The 18266-nt window shown below is 58.3% G+C and overlaps 1 protein-coding gene across 15 annotated transcripts; it reads left to right on the forward strand.

Annotated features, from left to right (window-relative positions):
- Positions 1 to 9: 9 nt before the first annotated feature.
- Positions 10 to 17715, forward strand: DFFB (DNA fragmentation factor subunit beta). 15 transcript variants are annotated; one of them, XR_009009467.1, is made up of 13 exons: positions 297 to 429; positions 1597 to 1671; positions 1796 to 1911; positions 2152 to 2278; positions 5162 to 5350; positions 5826 to 6087; positions 6204 to 6283; positions 7016 to 7083; positions 8588 to 8758; positions 10029 to 10129; positions 10717 to 13879; positions 16061 to 16301; positions 16544 to 16667. XR_009009467.1 is itself a non-coding variant. In XM_057554645.1 (8 exons), coding segments are annotated over exons 1-8 (861 nt in total). In that variant the 5' UTR covers positions 10 to 306; the 3' UTR covers positions 16546 to 16685. The 15 variants fall into 15 exon arrangements, 4 of the variants coding, with proteins under 4 accessions (XP_057410628.1, XP_057410620.1, XP_057410615.1 ...); XR_009009480.1 differs by lacking the exon at positions 7016 to 7083 and having other exon boundaries at positions 1597 to 1911; positions 10717 to 10929; positions 11207 to 13879; XR_009009466.1 differs by lacking the exon at positions 1597 to 1671 and having other exon boundaries at positions 300 to 429; positions 1834 to 1911.
- Positions 17716 to 18266: the final 551 nt, after the last annotated feature.

Below are 18266 nucleotides of genomic sequence, written 5' to 3' on the forward strand. Positions count from 1 at the left end.
GACAACCAGGCCGGCCCGCCCGTACCTCCGCGCGTGCGCGACCCCGCCCCGTCGCGCCTGCGTACAAGACGGGGTCGCACCGCCTCTTCCTGGGCCTTCTGGGTAATGTAGTTTTCAGGGAATGGCGCCTGCGCACAAGGCGGGGTCATGCCGCCGCTTCCCGGGCCTTCAGGGTAGTGTAGTTTCGCGGGGCGGGGGGCGGGGGGCGGCACGGGGCCTTGATTCCCCTCCGTGGAACCCCCCAGGCGCAGACCCCCGGCGCGGCCCTCCGAGTAGGCGCCGCCCGCGGGCCCGGAGGCTTTGAGGATGTCTGCGGTGCTCCAGAAGCTCAAGAGGTTCAAGCTGCGGGCCCTGCACAACCAGAAGAAATTTGGGGTGGCGGGCAGGAGCTGCGAGGAAGTGCTGCGGAAGGCGTGCCTCCACTTGCAGGTGCCCCGGGGTCCGGGGGGCGGGGGGCCTCCGCTTGCAGGTGCTCCCCGGTCCGAGGAGCTGGGGGCCGATGGGCTGGGGGCCTCTGCTTGCGGGCGCCCCGGGCCGCGTGGCGTTTGGGGTGGGGGCGAGTGTGGCCGAGCGAGCCTGCCCAGAGCACTCTTGGTGAGCTGGGAAGATGTTGGCCCGTCGTCCTGCACTGTCAGGACTGGCCGAGCTCAGGCTGCACCGAGCCTCCGTGCGTCCCCGAGTCCTGACGGTCGCTGGGAGGGGGCACTGTCCATATCCCCGGGGCGGAAAGCCTGAGCTTGACCACTGCCGACGGCCACGTGCCCGACCCCGGGCTCCATCCTGGCTTCTTACGTGGGCTGTCGTGGAGTCCACCTGTCGCCCTGTGAATCGGGCGCTAACACCCCCATTTCACAGACGAGGAAACTGAGGCACCGAGCGACTAAGCAACTTGCCATAGCCACTGAGGAACGGCCGGTGTTTAAACCCGGGTCTCGCTATGCCGGAAGCCTCTTAGCCCAGCCTCTGCGGGTGCGGGGGCTGCAGGCGGGGGTCGGGGGAATTGGGGTCCTTCCCGGCTTCTGGGTCCTGGTGCCGGGTGCCGCATCTCGGCAGATGGCCTGAGTGAAGCCTCTGCCCCAGCGCTCAGGAGCCCACCTGCTTGGGAGAAATTTGGGGAGAATAGGAGGTGCTGCTTTTGTGCCTCAAAACCAGGGAGTGTGAGACATCTGGGCCCCAGGGAATTCCCATTTCCTGTGCTGCTGCAGACGAGGCCCCCAACCTCCTCCTCTGGCTCCTCGGCCCCGTCAGAGCAGGGGGACTTCGTAGAGTGGCCTGGGAAACTTCCCCCTTCTGACTGTGAGGGTCAGGACAGCTCTGACCTGAGACCCAGGGACCTGGTTCCTGGTAGGCTCAAGTGCTCCAGGGCACAGGCCGTTCCCTGCCTGGCTTCCCCTGGTGTAAAATGAAGGGTTGGGCTCAGAGGCCTCTCAGAGCCCTTTGGCACGAATATTCTAGGTATTTCAGCCATTGTTCTCACTCTTACTGAATTAATTTCCTCGACTGGGCTTAGACCAGTGCTGGGGTTGTGTGTGCATGTGTGGGGTGGGGGGGGGGGGAGGGGAGGAGTTGCTATTGAAAATTCATAAAACTGATCAGCGTCGAGCAACAGAGGACTAAACCTCAGCAAGTTCAGAGTCCCGCGTGCTGATCACACTTCCGTGGACAGAGGCGGTGAGTCCTGCCCAGTAAGATGTTCTCCTTAACTACTTGGTGCCCAGGGAGAAACTCGAGCGGTAGGCGATGTGTCCTGACACCTGTCGGGCAATGAGCCTCGTTGATGGGGATGTGTTTACAGGCTTAGTGCAAGCAGTCAAGGGTCATTTTTGGAAACAGGCTTGAATTTTAAAGCGCCCTGGAGGAGCTCGGTTTGGAGGGTCCGAGTGGTGAATCCTGCAAAGCGGTTATCACCGTGTATGTATTTCTGTGACTTCCCACGTCTTAGAACGACCTACAGTAGGTAACCTTGTTTGGACGTGCTCTGTACGTGCAGACTGCATCTCGAGCGGGATTCTTTACAGCGTAGTCGTTCCTTCTTGTTCTCTGTGAGGGCTGCAGATGGGAAGACCTCGGGTCGCCACCCCAAGCCTGGGCCGCCCGAGATCCAGGAAGTAAACATCCCACCCTGCTCTCCCCTCCCCCCCTTCTCCCCAGCTCCCCGTTCCTGGCTCCAGCCTGTGTCTCTACGAGGACGGCACGGAGCTGACTGGAGATTACTTCTGGAGTGTCCCCGACGACTCGGAGCTCGTGCTTCTCACTGCGGGGCAGACCTGGCAGGGTTGTAAGTGGCGGGGACCTTGGAGATTGGTGGGGAAGCTGGTGCGGCTTTGGAGGTGCAGAGGGCCTGCCTGGGGGTACCAGCCCCGGGAGGGAGGGGCCCCCCGTACTCTGCTCTCTGAAGGAGGAAGCCCCCGGAGGCAGAATCAGATGGCAGACTTGTCCATCCTCTTGGCCAGGAGGCCAGTTGTCCAGCTGGGTGTTCTATGTGTCTTTTTAAGAAACTTCTTTAGTTCTATTTACATTCATTTGAAGTGTTCTGGTAACCCCTAAGGGCAGAAGGGAGGGCTTTGGGGGTGGGGGCCTGCCCAGGTTTGCGGGGAAGGCAGAGCCAGAGAGAGAGGCTGTCCTGTTCTGCTGGGCTTTGTCGAGGAAAATAATCAATAACTAATCAATAATAAGAATAGAACAGTTTTATTTGAGCCAGACTGAGGACTGTAGCCCAGAAGCCCTCTTCCCAGGTTACTCTGAGAAACTGCTCCAGAGAAGCAGGGTTTTCGGCACAGTTTTATGTCTTGTCAGAACAAAGACCGTTAAACAAGTCAGGGGTGCATTTCTCCGAGGTTTCAAAAAAAAAAGACCAGACCAGCACGTACACAGCGAGTCAGCATGGGTTTGGCACCTGGGAGGGAGCCTTACGATCGAAGGAGTAACCAGCATGGGCGTCCCAGGAAGAGGGGCATTTAATTTTTATTTTTAACATGGATGTTCTTTACTTCTGGTCAGGGCGCCCTTTTCTTTAATAATTCAAGCAGATGTGCAGTGTATGTTTGATCAGCCGCAAAAAGGCTGTTTTAGTTAGCAGCAAATTCAAGTTAACTCATGTAGAAGCCAGAACGACGTCCCTGTATCTCAATATGTAAAAATTTCTTTTATCAACTTTCTAAGGGATGGGCTGGTGGCTGATGCTGTGCTCAGTGTCTGGTCTCTGTCGGGTTTGCGGACACACTGTCCTTAGGCTCCTGTCGGGGCTGCCTTATTGGAGCAGGTGCTTTTGGAGGTGGTTCTTTAGAGGGGTCTGTGCTGGATGACAAGTGCTACTCTGGAGCCATAGGCCGGTGGCCAGGCGTGTGCCCTTCCCCTGGGAGGGTCATCTGGCCCTTGTGCAAAGGGGCTTCCATTTCAGGAGATGTTTCTGGTGCCTGGGGAAGGAAGTGGAGCTCTGAGGACCGAGGTTGTCCTACCTCCTCCGCCGAAAGGGCAGAGAGAGAAGCCCAAGAGCAGTGCAGGTGTGGCCTCGCCCCTTGGTTGGGACTCTGCTGTCAGCAGTGGAGGTGACACGTCTGCTGTGTGCTCCTAGTGGCACGCGTCCTTCCTCCTTGTGCTTCTAGAGAATGAAGTCTCAATAAAGTTGTTAGAAAAGGAAAGGAACCGCACACTGCTTTCCAGAGCTGCGGTCCCGTCCTATCTCCACAGCAGGGACAAGAACGGCCTCTCCAGCTCTTGGCATTGTCGCTCTTTTCATTTTAGCCATTCTGGTGGGTGTGCGATGGTGTCTGGACTTGCATTTCCCTCCCGACGGATGGTGTTGACCATCTTCTCCTGGGCTGATTTACCATCTGTAAACCTTCTTGTGAAGTGTCTTTTGTCCGTTGACTAATGGGATGTTTTTTATGGTTGAGTTTTGTGAGTTTTTTCCTAATATATTCCGGATGAGTCTTTGTCAGACGTGCGGTTGACACTGATATTTTCTCCCAGTCTGTAGCTTGTCTTTTTTTTTTTTTTTAATAAATATGTTGTTATGACCATTATGCTTTTATTTCTGTGAGAAAGATTCCTAGGAGTAGAATTGCTGAGCCAAAGAGTATATGTGTTTTTTTAAAATAAATTTATTTAACTTATTTTTTTGGGCTGCGTTGGGTCTTTGTTGCTGCGTGCGGGCTTTCTCTAGTTGCGGTGAGTGGGGGCTACTCTTCATTGCAGTGCACGGGCTTCTCATTGCGGTGGCTTCTCTTGTGGAGCACGGGCTCTAGGTGTGTGGGCTTTAGTAGTTGCGGCACGCGGGCTCAGTAGTTGTGGCTGGCGGGCTCTAGAGTGCAGGCTCAGTAGTTGTGGCGCACGGGCCCAGTTGCTCCGCAGCATGTGGGATCTTCCCGGACCAGGGCTCAAACCCGTGTGCCCTGCATTGGCAGGCGGATTCTTAACCACTGCGCCACCAGGGAAGTCCCTGCTGCTTGTCTTTTTGTTCTCTTAACCGCGTCTTTCATGGAGTAAAAGTTTAATTTTGATGAAATCCAACTTGTCCCTTTTTCTCCTTCTACACGTATGGCTTTGGTGTTCAGTCTGAGACCTTTTCACCAAGCTTTAGGTCTCGAAGATTTTCTCTGTCTTTCTGCGCCAGTTGCTCTGATCACGTGACTTTTCTTGGTTAGCCTGTTGAGGGTGGATCACACTGATTGATGTTTGGACCCCGAGTAGCCCCATATCCCTGGAATGACCCTCAGGACCGTGGGGCCTGTTCCTCACATGCGTCTGGACTTCTGTTCGTAGGACGCTGTGAAGCCCTCGGTCCCGAGTGCCTGCTCGGAGGGCTTGCTGCTTTCGGGTGTGAGCGGAAAGGCCCCGGGAGCCAGCAGGGCAGTGAAGGGACGAACCTGGAGTGTGAGAGGTCTCCAGGGAGGTCCCAAGACGAGGCGATTTCCCTTGGAGGAAGGAAGGCTGAGGGGAAGGGCGGCAACTTGCTTGGGTGGCTTTCGTTTTCCAAACCGCGTCCCGTGTCCTCCCCGTCTGTCCTCACACCAGCCGGGTGCGGGCAGCCAGGCCCAAGGCCCGGAATCCCGGGCTGGCGACTGTCGGGGCAGGGGTCTGGCCGGTCCCGGGGGAGGAGGTGGTGTCCCCGAGGCAGTGCTCCAAGGCCTGGTGGCCTCTCTGTTCCCTGCGGTGGCAGACGCGAGTGACATCAGCCGCTTCCTGAGCGTGTTCCAGAAGCCGCATGCAGAGCTCATCCAGGCCGCCCGGCAGCTGCTCTCGGACGAGCGGGCCCCGCTGCGGCAGAAGCTCCTGGCCGACCTGCTGGGCACTGTCAGCGAGAACATCGCGGCCGAGACCAGGGCCGAGGACGCGCCGTGGTTCGAAGGTGCCTCATGGAGTCAGGCCTGGAGGGAGCGGGCGGGGAGGGCTTCCTCCGGGCCAGCTTGCTGGGACATGGGATCTGTGCCAGTTCCCAGACCCAGGGGCTCCCCCAGCGCGGGGCCAGGGGCCAGGCAGCCCTGGGACTGGCCGTTTTATTTTTATTCAATTTTCAATTGTGGTCAAGTAGGCATGAGGTGAAATTTACCGTCTTTACCGTTTTCAGGCGTGTAGTTCGCTGGCATTACATACATTCCCGTTGTGGGCGGCATCACCACCGTCTGTTCTCAGACATTTTTATCTTCCCAGACTGAAGCTCTGCCCCCATTAAACATCACTCCCCACCCCTCCCCAGCCCCGGCCCCCAGCCTTCTTCCTGTGCCTGTGATTCTGACTCCTCCAGGGACCTCGTATGAGTGGGATCGGGCATCTGGCTTACTTCACTCAGCATTTAACGTCTTCATGGTTCATCCATATGGAAGCAGGTGTCAGGATTCCCTTCCTCTTTGAGGCTGCGTGATATTCCATCACCTGGGTGGACCACATCTTTATCCATTCACCTGGGCTGCTCCCACCTTTTGGACTGGCCTCTCAAGCCAGATGGAGGGAGCCCTGAGCGACTGCAGCCCTCTTGGGAAAGGGGCTTGGAGGTGCCACCAGGCAGAAGCCCCTCGGTGGCCTTTGAGACGCTCCGTGCTGGTGGACCAGACTTCTCCACAAACGAACAAAATCCAGGGATAGTGTGTAGGTCCCCATTAGAACGTTTCTAGATGGAGCCGAGCAAAACGGCCCTCACCTTCCACCTCTCCTGGGAGAGCACGGGCCCTGGGCTCCAGGCGTCTTGTCTCTCCTAACGGCAGGTTTGGAGTCCCGGTTTAGGAACAAGTCTGGCTACCTGAGATACAGCTGTGAGAGCCGGATCCGGAGCTACCTGAGAGAGGTAGGTCCACACTGATGCCGGGTGTGCGAGGCGGGTTTAGGAAGCGGGCTCTGCTGTTGGGACTCCGCTCCAGGGCCAGCGTGGATGTTGGAGGAGCGCACAGGCTGGCGTGGGTGCAGGTTCAGGTGCAGGTGCTGGTATAAGTGCTGGCGTGGGTGCTGGCGTGGGTGCAGGTTCAGGTGCAGGTGCTGGTATAAGTGCTGGCGTGGGTGCTGGCGTGGGTGCTGGCGTGGGTGCAGGTTCAGGTGCAGGTGCTGGTATAAGTGCTGGCGTGGGTACTGGCGTGGGTGCAGGTTCAGGGGCAGGTGCTGGTATAAGTGCTGGCGTGGGTGCTGGCGTGGGTGCAGGTTCAGGGGCAGGTGCTGGTATAAGTGCTGGCGTGGGTGCTGGTGTGGGTGCAGGTTCAGGGGCAAGTGCTGGTGTGGGTGCTGGGGTGGGTGCAAGTTCAGGGGCAGGTGCTGGTATAAGTGCTGGCGTGGGTGCTGGCGTGGGTGCTGGCCTGGGTACTGGCGTGGGTGCTGGTGTGGGTGCAGGTTCAGGTGCAGGTGCTGGTATAAGTGCTGGCGTGGGTGCTGGTGTAAGTGCTGGCGTGGGTGCTGGCGTGGGTGCAGGTTCAGGGGCAGGTGCTGCTGTGGATGCCAGTCTGGGTGCAGGTGGACGTGAGCCAGCAATGGATGGGCCGCTTGCCCGGGGAGCCCCCTGCACGGCCGACCTCTGGCTTCCCCCTGTCAGAGCTCAAGCTGGGTCCGGGGTTGCAGACTTTGCCTCCCTGCACTCTCCGTGAACTCTCCCTACGGGCTGTGAGTAGAACCCACCTTCGAACGCCTTCATCCGTCGGGCGGTTCAGTTTCGACCTGAACTCATCCCAAGTAGCCGTCTCCGTCCACCGTTAGCTTGGATGGACGCCCACACGGTGGGTGGGGAGGGGCAGCTGCTCTTCTGTCCCCAGCGCTGCCGTTGACTTTCCCGCCTGTGTGAGGCGCAGCTGTCTGACCTCCGAGAAGCAGCAGGAGGGGCTCCGAGTCGTGGTGGGTCCAGGCTCTGACTCTGGGCTCCCCTCCGGGAGGCGTGAGAAGCAGGTGGATACAGGTATAGAGCGAAACGCTCCCGATGGAGACGCACTTCACCTCGGAGGAGAAACGGGTCCTCGGGCCCAGTGCGCTCTGTCCCGCTGCCTTTCAGCAGGGAGGTGACCCAGCTGACGGATGACCTGCAGCAGGGCAGGCCGCGGGGGGGCTGGTGTCTGTGGTGCCTCGGGGGTGCGTTGCCCCCTCTCTGGAGGATAACCTGGGTGCTTGACCGGCCCCGAGACTGGGTTCTGGGCGGCTCTTTTCCACCCTTCATGGGAGGACAGGTGGCAGGGGGTGGGTTTGGGGGCAGTGGCAGGCAGGGGTCCTCAGAGAACCAGCGCTGGAGCCCGGGGCTGGGCTGGGCGCTCCCCGCAGAGGCCCGTGGGTGCTGTTGCCCCTGTGCTGCGTGGCTGGATGTCAGCCGTGGGGCGTCTTGTTCATCCTTTGCAGGCACCCCCCCACCCCTCACCTGCAGCTGGCCGCACGTGGGGGCTGCAGAACTGCCCACACGCACTCCGTTGAGATCCCCTCACACAGAAGGAAACCTCATGACTGGGGTGTCTGAGGTCCTGGGGCCTGGTCCAGCTCCCCCTCTCCCCCTGCCCCCCATCTCTGCCTGAAAGTGGCCACCCTCGGGCTCCTTCTGTTGCCGAGGACGCGCTCCCCGCGCTGGCTGGCGGGCGTCTCCAGGGCATCCTTCCCAGCGCCTGCTGGGTGCAGCCCCCTGTCCGGTGATGACCCGTCTGCTGCCCTGCTGTCGCTCCCACTGGGCCAGGCGGTCTCCTCGCTTCTGCCCAGTGCTCAGTGTGGGCCCGGGTGTGCCCATGGGTGCCGGTCTCCACCTGCGCCCCAGTGGGCGGCAGTGCGCTGGTCACTCCTCACCTGCACACTTCCTCTCGGGTTTCTTGCTGCTAAGCAGTGGGCAGTGCTTGGGAGACAGGGCGGCCAGGATGCCTGGAGCTTGAGTTCTTATCTGATTGTGACCAAAGCTCCAACTCATGGGCCCAGAGAAATGTCCCAGGGTCAGACAGGCACAGTCGGTGTGAGCTCAGACCCCCGACCTCAGGGCTGTGCTGGGACCCCAGGGGGCGGGGGCCGGATCCCCGACCTCAGGGCCACGCTGGGACCTAGGGGGCGGGGTCTCTGAGGGCTGTGACGTTGGTGGGCCGGGACCCCGGCGGCGGGGGCTTTTGGGCGCACGGCCAGCGTTCAGCGATGCCCCCGCCTCTTCCAGGTGGCGTCTGGCGCCTCCCTGCTTGTCCCGGAGGCTCGGGAGGAGTACCTGCGGGTCGTGGGCGCCATGGGCCAGAAGCTCCAGGCCGCCCGCTACAACAGCAGCTACTTCGACAGGGGGGCGAAGGCCAGCCGCCGGCTCTGCACGCCTGAAGGCTGGTTCTCCTGCCAGGTGAGCCACGAGCGTGTGCCCCGGGCCACCCCGGCCGAGGCCTGGTGAGCTGGGGCAGCCCTCGGGTGTCAGCTCACGTGGGGAGAGGGAGGGTCTCAGCCAGTGGCTCCCAGACGTCAGTGCTGCCAGAACCCCCTGGAGGGCTCGTGAGCCCCTGGGCCCCTCCCGGGGCTTCTGTTCCAGCAGCTGTGGTGAGGCCTGAGAGCCTGCATTTGTGACACGTTCCCCAGGGGTGCTGGTTCAGGGCCCTCGCTTGAGAACCGCTTTGGCGGGCGCGGGTGGCAGGACACAGCTGCTCATGAGCCGAGACCCCACCCTGGTGTGAGAGGAGGGATGGCATTCGTTTGGGTGGCTGATGCGTGTGTTGCTCCCCTGGGAAAGCCTGGATGAGGGAGCATCCGGATTTCAGGGTGGCGGCTGGACGTGACATTTCGGGCTCTGGCTGAGCGTGGCACCGCGGTGGGTGGCATCAGCTGGGAGCAGCGTTCTGAGCTGTGGAGACAGCTAAGGGCACGTCTTGCTCTTGGCAAGCTGCACGTCGCACTTCCAGTAAAATCCCCTCCTGCCGCTGGCGCCGGGCCCAGAGTGGGCAGGGGTGGGTGCGGCCTCCCTCCCACGGGCCCCCATGCCTCTGCCCCCACCAGGCAGCCCCTCCCACGTGTGACGGGCCCTGAGCATCCAAACGCCGCTCCTTCCCAGCTGGCTTCACGCCACACCTCGCACACAACTGACCTCTCCCTCCCGGGGGGTGTGACTGGAGCCTGGCAGGGAGTGTGGCGGGGGCAGAGACCAGACCCTTCACCCCGGCCTGGGCAGGCTCTGGGTCAAAGGCCTCTAAGCGAGTCGGGCGGTAGGCTTCCTGCGGGGCGGCTGTGAGGGCCCTCGGGGGCCGGAGTGGGGCTGGGGGCTTCAGGCAGGAGGAGATGTTTTCACACATCTCCGAGGCCCAGCCTGTGCAGGGTCTCAGGGAAATGCCGGGAAGCCGTGGGGGAGACAGGAGACAGGAGGGGAGCAGTCGTGTGATGGGAGCAGCGTGGGGAAGCTGGCGTCCCAAACGGCCAATAGGCTCACTTGTCGCCTTCGCAGACGCAGCACATCACCCCGGGGTCATGAGGGAACGGGGTGCTGTTCCAGGGCAGCATGCTTTACCTCCTGAGCAGAGACTGTTTATCGGGGCCTGACCCCCGCCGAGGGGTGCCTCTGTCGCGGGCGGAGCGGCAGTGAGACGCTCCTTGGCTTCGTGGCCTTTACCTTCTCTCTTTCGGCCCAGGGTCCCTTTGACGTGGACGACTGTGCTTCCAGACACTCCATCAACCCCTACAGTAACAGGGAGAGCCGCGTCCTCTTTAGCACCTGGAACCTGGACCACGTGTGAGTGCGTGGGGCTGAAGGCCACAACCGCAGGCCCGGAGCGCGCCTGCGACCTGGCCCTGCCCGGCCTCCGCGGTGGGCGGGCTGCCTGGTGCACCACGCGCCCGGCGCATGCGTCACGGACCCACGGACGTCGTGGGCGTGTGGCGTGGAAGGGGCTGCCGGGAGCGTGCGGTGCGGACGCTCCTGAGCTGCGGGGCGGGTGTCACTCGGCGCGGTGGGCTCAGATCCCCGAACGCACCTGTGCGACCCCGCGCGCCCCCGCCCGCCGCCAGCGCCCACCTGTGGGCGGGGTCAGCGGTCGGCAGCCGTGGGCCCAGTCGGCGCGGCACCGGTGCAGCTGTGTGGGGTCCCTGCCTCGCCCAGGGAGCCGGAGCTCTGCACTGTGACGTGTAGGGCGTTTCCTGCTTCAACCAGGGTGAGCAAGTCTTGGCCGGCAGGATCATTTTATGGGTGTATTAGCTCATTCTTCAAAAAAAGTGCAGAAATGGAAAATTTTATTATTTTAACTGAGTTGCTTTTCTTGTTGACCCCTGTACAACGTGGGGTTTGAACTGCATGGGTCCACGTGTATGTGGGGTTTTCAGTAGGAAATACTGCAGTACTGCTCCATCCACGTTGGTTGACTCGGCGGATACCGAGCCGCGGACACGAAGGAACCCTGCGCGCAGAGGGCCTCCTGGAAAGTTACACGTGGAGTTTTGCCCGCGTGGGGTGCTGGCTCCTAACGTCCCCTGTCTCCCGTCCTGCGTGTTGCCGGGTTGCTCTCCAGGGTGGTCCCACCGACACCCTCACCGGCTGTGAGTTCACGCGCCCCAGGCTTCACCACCTCTTGGTATCAGTACTCTTTTTGCGTTCTCCCAGTCTGATGGGCGAGAAGCAGATTCTCCTGTTGCAGTTCATTTGCCTGATCACTAGGAAGGTTGAATGTCCGTGTGTTTATTGGCCGTTTGCGTTCTGTGAAGTGGCTCTTGCTTCCTCTGTTCATGTTTTACTGGGCTTTGGTTTTCTAATTAATTTGTAGGAATTCTTTACACGTCCTGGTTACTGATTCTTTGGTGGCTCTTTGTGTTACAGGTATGTTTTTACACTTTGGGCTTGTCTTTCGCTCCTGGGATGTCTTTGATCGTGACGAGTTTAAATTCCAGTGTACTGAGACATATCTCTTCTTTTTCGTGTGAAATCCTTTCCTTCCTGTATCATGAAGATATCCTAGTTTTTCTCTCCTGGTTGGCTGCGCTGTTTCTGACCTGCCTGGAGCACCCCAAGATGATCTCGGGGCTCCAGGCCATCTGTCTGCTCCTGTCTTTTCACGGCCCACTAGGGGCCACCACCAGCGTCTGAGGAGGGAAACTGGCCGGCCTGGAAGAGAACGCGGATGAAGCAGCAGCGTGCACGCCAGGCCCTGAGTCATGTCTCCTGAAACGTGCCAGTTACATTGCCGCTGTTCTTCTAAATACACATACGTCCACATAGATACACACACTGGCTTTTAACTTAAAATGCAGTTTTGACAGCAGGCGGCCGGGGTTTGAAAACACTGGTCTGATTGTTTCCCTGAGACGTGGCCACAGGCCCACCCCGACTCTGGTGGGGCTGAAGCCACAAGCCACGTGTTTAAATAGTTAAACACTAAAGAGTAACAAACCCTCAGTACAGCACGTGCTGTCCTCCCACCTGGACCGTGTCACCGCGGCCCAGGCCAGGTTCCTGGCCCCAGTCGGCGGACTTCTCAGGGCTCCGGGACGTGACTGCAGTGGCCTGCAGTCCGCAGCCTGCCCTCTTCTCTCACCCCTCGGGCCCCCTCACACCACGAGGGCTGCACGTACGGGGGCGCAGCCTGTCCCCGGAGGACGTCCCGCGCCTGAGTTCCGGGCGTGTGGGCTGGGCGGCGGGGCAGGGGTCCTGTTCCCCGAGGGCTGAGGGCGCCTCCTCCAACACCCGGTGTTGTGAGAAGTCTTCCTGTCTGGGACCAGCGCTTCCCTCCCTCCCTTCAAAACCGTCCTCGGCCTTTTCCTTAACTTCATACATTTGGCTTTTATTTTTTATCCTTTCTTTCTACTTTTTGGGGTTTCTTCTTGCTTATTAGTTAATTTGCATCTCTTCTGTTTTCTAACATGTACATTTCAGGCTATCAGCTTCAGCTTTAGCTACTGCCTGTGAGTTGGGTAATTTTATTGTTGTTCAGGTGTAAGGATTCTGTCATTTCCACCGTGATTTTGTCGCTGCTCCGTGAACTGGTTAGAAGTGGGCATTTGTGTTCAGTTGCTGCCGGATTCCTAGCTGCCTCTCTCGGCGCCCGCTCGCTGCTGTGGCCGCTCACGCCTCCTCTCAGCCTCAGTGGCGGGGGCGTGAGTGCGCGTGGCCTCAGACCCGCGTGGCCTCAGACCCGCGTGGCCTCAGACCTGCGTGGCTGGATTTAAGATGCTCTGCCGGCTTTCCGCCCCTTTCTTGTCGACCTTGACGAGTCTCCAGGTTTGGGTGAGCGTCCCACTGGCCGTGTTATTGCTCTTGTTCCCGTGGGGTCCGAGATGGTCCCGTCAGAGCTGCCAGCTGCCGTCCTCTGCCTGGGTGGTGACGGCCGTGCTCCCCGTCGGCATCGGGCTCTGCCAGGTCACTGGTGTGGGCACGTCCCCAGCGTCTTTCTGCTGCCGGGATAGCGTCTGGCCACTGTGGCCATTCACCCAGTGTTGGCTGAATAAATAGAAAATGTGTTTGGACTTCTGTAGCCCTCTCTTCTGGGTTCCCAGTCACCGTTCCAGTTCTTCCCTTCTGGGCCTCCTTTGTGCTTTCTGTGGGTTTAACCGAGTTTTCCTTTTCCCTTGCCCATCACCCCGCCCTTCAGTGGTTTGGGAAATAGATGTCTGCTGGTGTTCCCTTAGTGGGGCCCCTGAGTGAAGCACGTTGGAAGCAGAATTGCGTCCCCCTCGCCCCTAGGCCCCATGGAGTCACCTTGGTGTCACCCCCTCTGCTCACCGTGAGCCCTGCACAAAGCGTGGGCGTGTTCCCGGGGTGGGTCCTCGCTTACGCTCACCCACAGATCACATGGCACTCAGGCTCACTCCCTGTCGACGGTGAGGGTCAGGGGCTCGTAGAAAGGCCCTGAGCGCTTGCTGAGCTGACGTGACTCCAGGCCAGCGGCCCCTCGGCCCGCAGTGCTTTGGAGACACACCGCCTCACCTTCTGGCGTCTGTTCACAAGGCTGCCGTCAGTCTCCTCTGCCTTTTCTGTGGCAGCTTTAGGCTTTCCCTTTCTCTTTGAAAATGATGCATATCTAGTACAGATCTCTGTTTTAAATTCTGACCGGGACTTGTATTCTCTGCTCTGAAGATGTGTCTGTCTTTAATTTTGGGAAGCTCTTCAGCATTGATTCTCTGACTCCCCCTCACGGACCTGGACCAGCTCCTTCTGTCCTCCTCGTGCTGCGTCTGCTCTTACACATTCCCATTCCCGGGGACTTCCTGCCACGGACTGAACTGTGTCCCCCAAATTCATGTGCTGAAGCCCTAACCCCAGGGTGACTGTGTCTGGGGATAGGCTCTTCAGGAGGTGGTTAAGGGTAAATGAGGTTGGAAGGGGGGATCTGATGGGACTGATCTGATAGGACTGTGGTCTCGTAAGAAGAGAGGGCTCGCTCTCCACCGTGTGAGGACGCAGCGAGGGGGCAGCCGTCTGCGAGCCAGGAAGACACTTCTCAGCAGAACCCAACCACGCTGGCCCTCTGGTCTCAGAATCCCAGCCTCCAGAATGGTGAGAAAACTGATTTCTGTTGTTTAAGCCGCCCAGTCTATGGTATTTTGTGACGGTGGTCCGAGCTGACTAATAACACTTCCTATACATTCAGTTCACGCATTCTCTCTTCAGCTCTGATGCCATTCAGTCTGTGTATTCAGCATTGAGTACATATTTCCTTTCTACAAGTGCTTTTGGGTTATTTTTAAAAAACACGCCTCTTCACGCCAGTCTGCTTTCATTATTATTTTTATTTCATTTTTATTTTAAATACACTTATTTTATGGTTGTGTGCAAAGAGAGGTCTGGCCTTTGCCCCTGACCCCTGGGAGGTCACCTCTGAGCCCTCGGAGTGTCCTGCCTGCTAGTGTCTCTGTTTGCCTGGGGCCGGGGGTCACTGGACAGCCTAACAGTGTGACTAAGGTGGGGGGTTTCGGTCACGTGGTTTCAGCTTGCCCTCTGGGGGTGCTGGGGATGAGGTCAGCCTGTGGGTGGTCAGCTGTGCCCACATGGCGGAGCCCCAGTAAAGACTCTGGACGCCGAGGCTCAGGGAGCGACCCTGTGTGCTGATTCTCCATGTGTGTCGTCGCCACCACTGCTGGGAGCACTGTCCCTGACTCCCTGGGGAGAGGACGGCCGGAGCTGCCCTGGACTCCCCGCCCTGTGTGTCCCGAACCTTGGATGATTTTAATTTGCATGCTTTCGTGGTTGTAAACCGTAACTGTATGTGTGAAGGCTCTCAGGGCCTTCCGAGTCCTTTCAGTGAACTGTGGACCCTGAGGGTGGTCTCGGGGCCCTGAGCTCTGCAGTTGGCGGCAGAGGGAGTGGTCTGTGTAAGACCCCTGGGGGTTCTGGGGGCGCCGCAGTTGGCTGCATCCTCCTGTGCATTGCAGCGCATTCCTTGTGCTTTGTGTGTGTCTGGGCTGTGAGTTCGTCCTCGGTGGGAGGTGTCTGCAGATGGCCCGTGTGTCCCCACCGAGCGGTTCTGCATGTTTCCACCAGGTGCCCGGGGCTTTCAGTAGGCCTTCCTTGCTCGCGGGTTCCCTACCATGTGCAGCGTAAAGTTGGACATGTGAGAGGTGGGCTGAGGGTCCTGGTTTTCCATGTGACTGGAGGACGGTCACACTAGTGGTGCCCTGTGTCCAGCACCTGCCGGGTGTCCTTACCTCGTCCCCCCACTGCGTCAAGCAGACGGGAACCTGGGGGTGCCTGGCAAGGGCTCGGACATTCACCACGCCGGGGAGCCTGACTTGGCCTCCTGGAGGATAAAAGACCCCGCGGGGAGAAGGGCCAGCCCCTGGCCAACCCCCCAGCAGAGTGCAGCCCCGTGACTGGGCCAGGCCAACCCACAGAACCGCTAGGTTTTGGGGGGCTGGTTATGCAGCAGTTGGTAATTGATGCAGAGGCTTTTCCTTCCCGTCCCAAAGCCCTGGATCCCCGGCAGCACCTGTTCCTCCCCTAATGGCTGGGGTGGGAATCTCGGCCCACCCCGCCTGGCTCTTGAGGGCCCCTGGGGCCTCCATCAGGACCGGAACCCTGGTGCGCTGTGGAGTGTAGCTCAGTCCTGTGGTCCAGCATTGGTTTCTGTGTCTGCAGAGGGGAGCCACCTTCTTTCTTTTACTCTCAGCTACTTATTTATCGTTACTCGCCTTTTCTGTGTCATGGGGCACAGGATTCTATGTGCCGGTTTAGTTGCCGCCAGCCCCCCGAGCTGTGCTGTTTCCAATTCCATCTTGTCAAGTTTACAAGCTTCTAGGCTGGTTACTTAGGTCTTTTGAACTGTTGTTTATAAGTGAAAGCAGTTTACACAAAGATAACATCACGATTGTTTTAAGTGGACACACATATGCGTATAAAAGTACAGGATGAAATTTGGAAAGACAAATGTCAGACCCTTAATAGTGATCGTCTCTGGGAAGGGAAGGCGGGAAATGAGAGCGAAGGCTGTAGTTGGAGGTGACTTTAGCTTTATTTGTAAGATTCTATTTAAAAACGTTCGTACAGTATCATGTAATTTTTTGGTAAGTCTGCACATAGCTAAAGTGTGAACCAAGGAAGCCAAGTTGTTGGTCAGTGAGTGTGATGGGACTACGGTTGGCTCTCATTTTTCTCTGTGTACTTTTCAGTATTTAAAAAAAAATACGCACTACCTACTTTTATTTACTGATTTTATTTTTTTAATTTGGCTGTGCCGCGCAGCTTGTGGGATCTTAGTTCCCCGACCAGGGATTGAACTTGCACCCTCAGCAGTGAAAGCGCCGAGTCCTAACCACTGGACCGCCAGGGAGGTCCCCCATCTACCTGTAAAATGTGAGAAGCCCGGGTGGCCGGCATCAGGCTCTGCCAGGCTGGCTGGCCCGGCGGGCGGGGCCGCGTGCGGCGATGGCACCCCCGCCAGCCTGTGGAGGGATGTCCCCAGCGCTCGTTCGATGGCCACAGGGTGAGCCCCTTTCAGCGCCCGCCCTGCTCTGTCTGGGACGGCCTGAGTGCAGTTCCTCTGCCGAGTTTAACCGTCTCCACCTGTCTCTCCTGGAAGCAGCCAAACCTTGATGGATGTCTCAGCCGAGGAGACACCACATTCAACCATCTCTGTGGTTTAACAGAAAACGAGGCCTGGCAGGTGCCTGGGGGATTGTGACAGATTGTGACAGCAGAGACGACGTCTCTAACCTTGCTTTGCAGAATAGAAAAGAAGCGCACGGTCGTCCCCACGCTGGCCGCGGCCATCCACGACGCCGAGGGGAGAGAAGTAGACTGGGAGTACTTCTACCGCCTGCTCTTCACCTCTGAGAACCTCAAGTTAGTCCACATCGCCTGCCACAAGAAGACCACCCACAGGCTCCACTGCGACCCCAGCAGGATCTACCGAGCCCCGGCGGTGCCCCGGAGGAAGCGGCCTGCTCGCCAGCGCCCGTGATGCAGCCCGGACAGCACATGCGTCCTTCCAACAGGTGCTACTTTTTTTTTTTTTGCCACTCCAATATTCCCGGAAAACTCTTGAAAAAAATCTCCCTACAGATTCTGGTTTGAGCACATTTCTGAAGCTGTTTTCTGACCTCTGCAAGCCCAGCTGCCAGAGGACAATTCTGGTGGCTCCCGGGACACCCGGGGTCAGGAGTGGCCTCCCTCCGGCTTCACCCATGTGTGCGTGCAGTGTCCCCAGCCAGGCGGCTCCCCTCTCGCCTGGCCACTCGGGCTTCAGGGAACTTGTGTTAGCGCTCAGCTCCACTGGGCCTCCACGCCCCAGGCAAACGCAACGCTCCATCCTCTGGTCTCTTCTAAATGCTCGAAAGAGTCGTGACCCTTTTGGGGTAAAATACAAGGATATTCACTGCTGTATTATTTCTAACAGCAGAAAGTGGGAAACCCTCCAGATGTCTGTAGGGCCGCTTGTGGCATTATGCTGAACCATAGGAAATTGCGGTTTTTATGGGTCTAGAATGGTCAGATAGATAGCATTAATTTCATGACTCAACCTGACACATCTACATAATGCAAAACTCTGTAACAGTTTCAGGCATTTATGTGAGAAGTGGGAAGCTGGCTGTTAAGTGCATGAGGCAGGCAGGTGGCTCGGCCATGCCCAGTGTGACACGGGTGTGTATCACACGTATGTGCTGGTCATGCAGAGACCGTCACTGCGTGTGAAGAGCAGGAAAGCTGGTGGGGGGGGGTGATTGGATGACACAGGACTAATTTTCTAAATCATGCATTTTATAATACTTGAAGTTTTTGAAATGAGCATTTATTTCATAATTTTTTTAAATTTACTTTTTAAAGTCACATTTTGTAATACTTGAATTTTTACATGTACTGTATAATCACAAAAGCAATAAAGATTTTTTAAAAATAGACACGTCAAAAAAGTTTGCCCTCATTGAGAATGACGAAAATGAGGAAAAAAATGAGTCAATGACTTTTAAGAAGCTGACCCAAATCATTCTGTCTTAGTCGCTGAAATATACACACATTTTAGAAGGTGCCAGTTTTGTGTGGGATTTGAGAAGTGCTGTCTCAGTTCACGGCGCTGATCTAGTCTGATGGGAAGTGGGGACGTGGGAGAGGCTGGACGCCCCGGAGCGTGGTGGGTCCCGTCTGTGCAGTAAGGAGGCCGGACCAGGCCCAGCGGCCCCCACCCCGTCCCTCCAGCTCCGCGGCTGCCTGTCCAGGGCAGGGCTGCCTGCTCTCTGCTGCTGGAGTGGGCCTGTTACAACCTCTTCGTGACATGTTTCTGGAGGGCAACTCAGCAGAGTTGTCATAAGGACCCCTTCCTTCCCCCGCCCCCGGCCTCTGGTTGCGCAGGGCTGCCCAGGCACCAGGCCTCCCCAAGAGCCGACTGGTCAGGGCTTCTGCTGCCCACATCATGCCGCCTCGGTGTGACTGCCAGGAGAGGTGTCTGGAAGCT

This window comes from Balaenoptera acutorostrata, chromosome 1 (assembly GCF_949987535.1).
Source record: "Balaenoptera acutorostrata chromosome 1, mBalAcu1.1, whole genome shotgun sequence".
NCBI classification, from domain to species: Eukaryota; Metazoa; Chordata; class Mammalia; order Artiodactyla; family Balaenopteridae; genus Balaenoptera; species Balaenoptera acutorostrata.

Excerpts from the sequence above, each read along its gene's own strand:
- DFFB (XM_007166214.2), top strand. The coding sequence starts at position 307 with ATGTCTGCGGTGCTCCAGAAGCTCAAGAGGTTCAAGCTGCGGGCCCTG. Across the intron at positions 8,759-10,028 it reads AAGGCTGGTTCTCCTGCCAG|GGTCCCTTTGACGTGGACGA; the intron begins GTGAGCCACGAG and ends CTTTCGGCCCAG. Across the intron at positions 10,130-16,543 it reads ACCTGGAACCTGGACCACGT|AATAGAAAAGAAGCGCACGG; the intron begins GTGAGTGCGTGG and ends CTTGCTTTGCAG.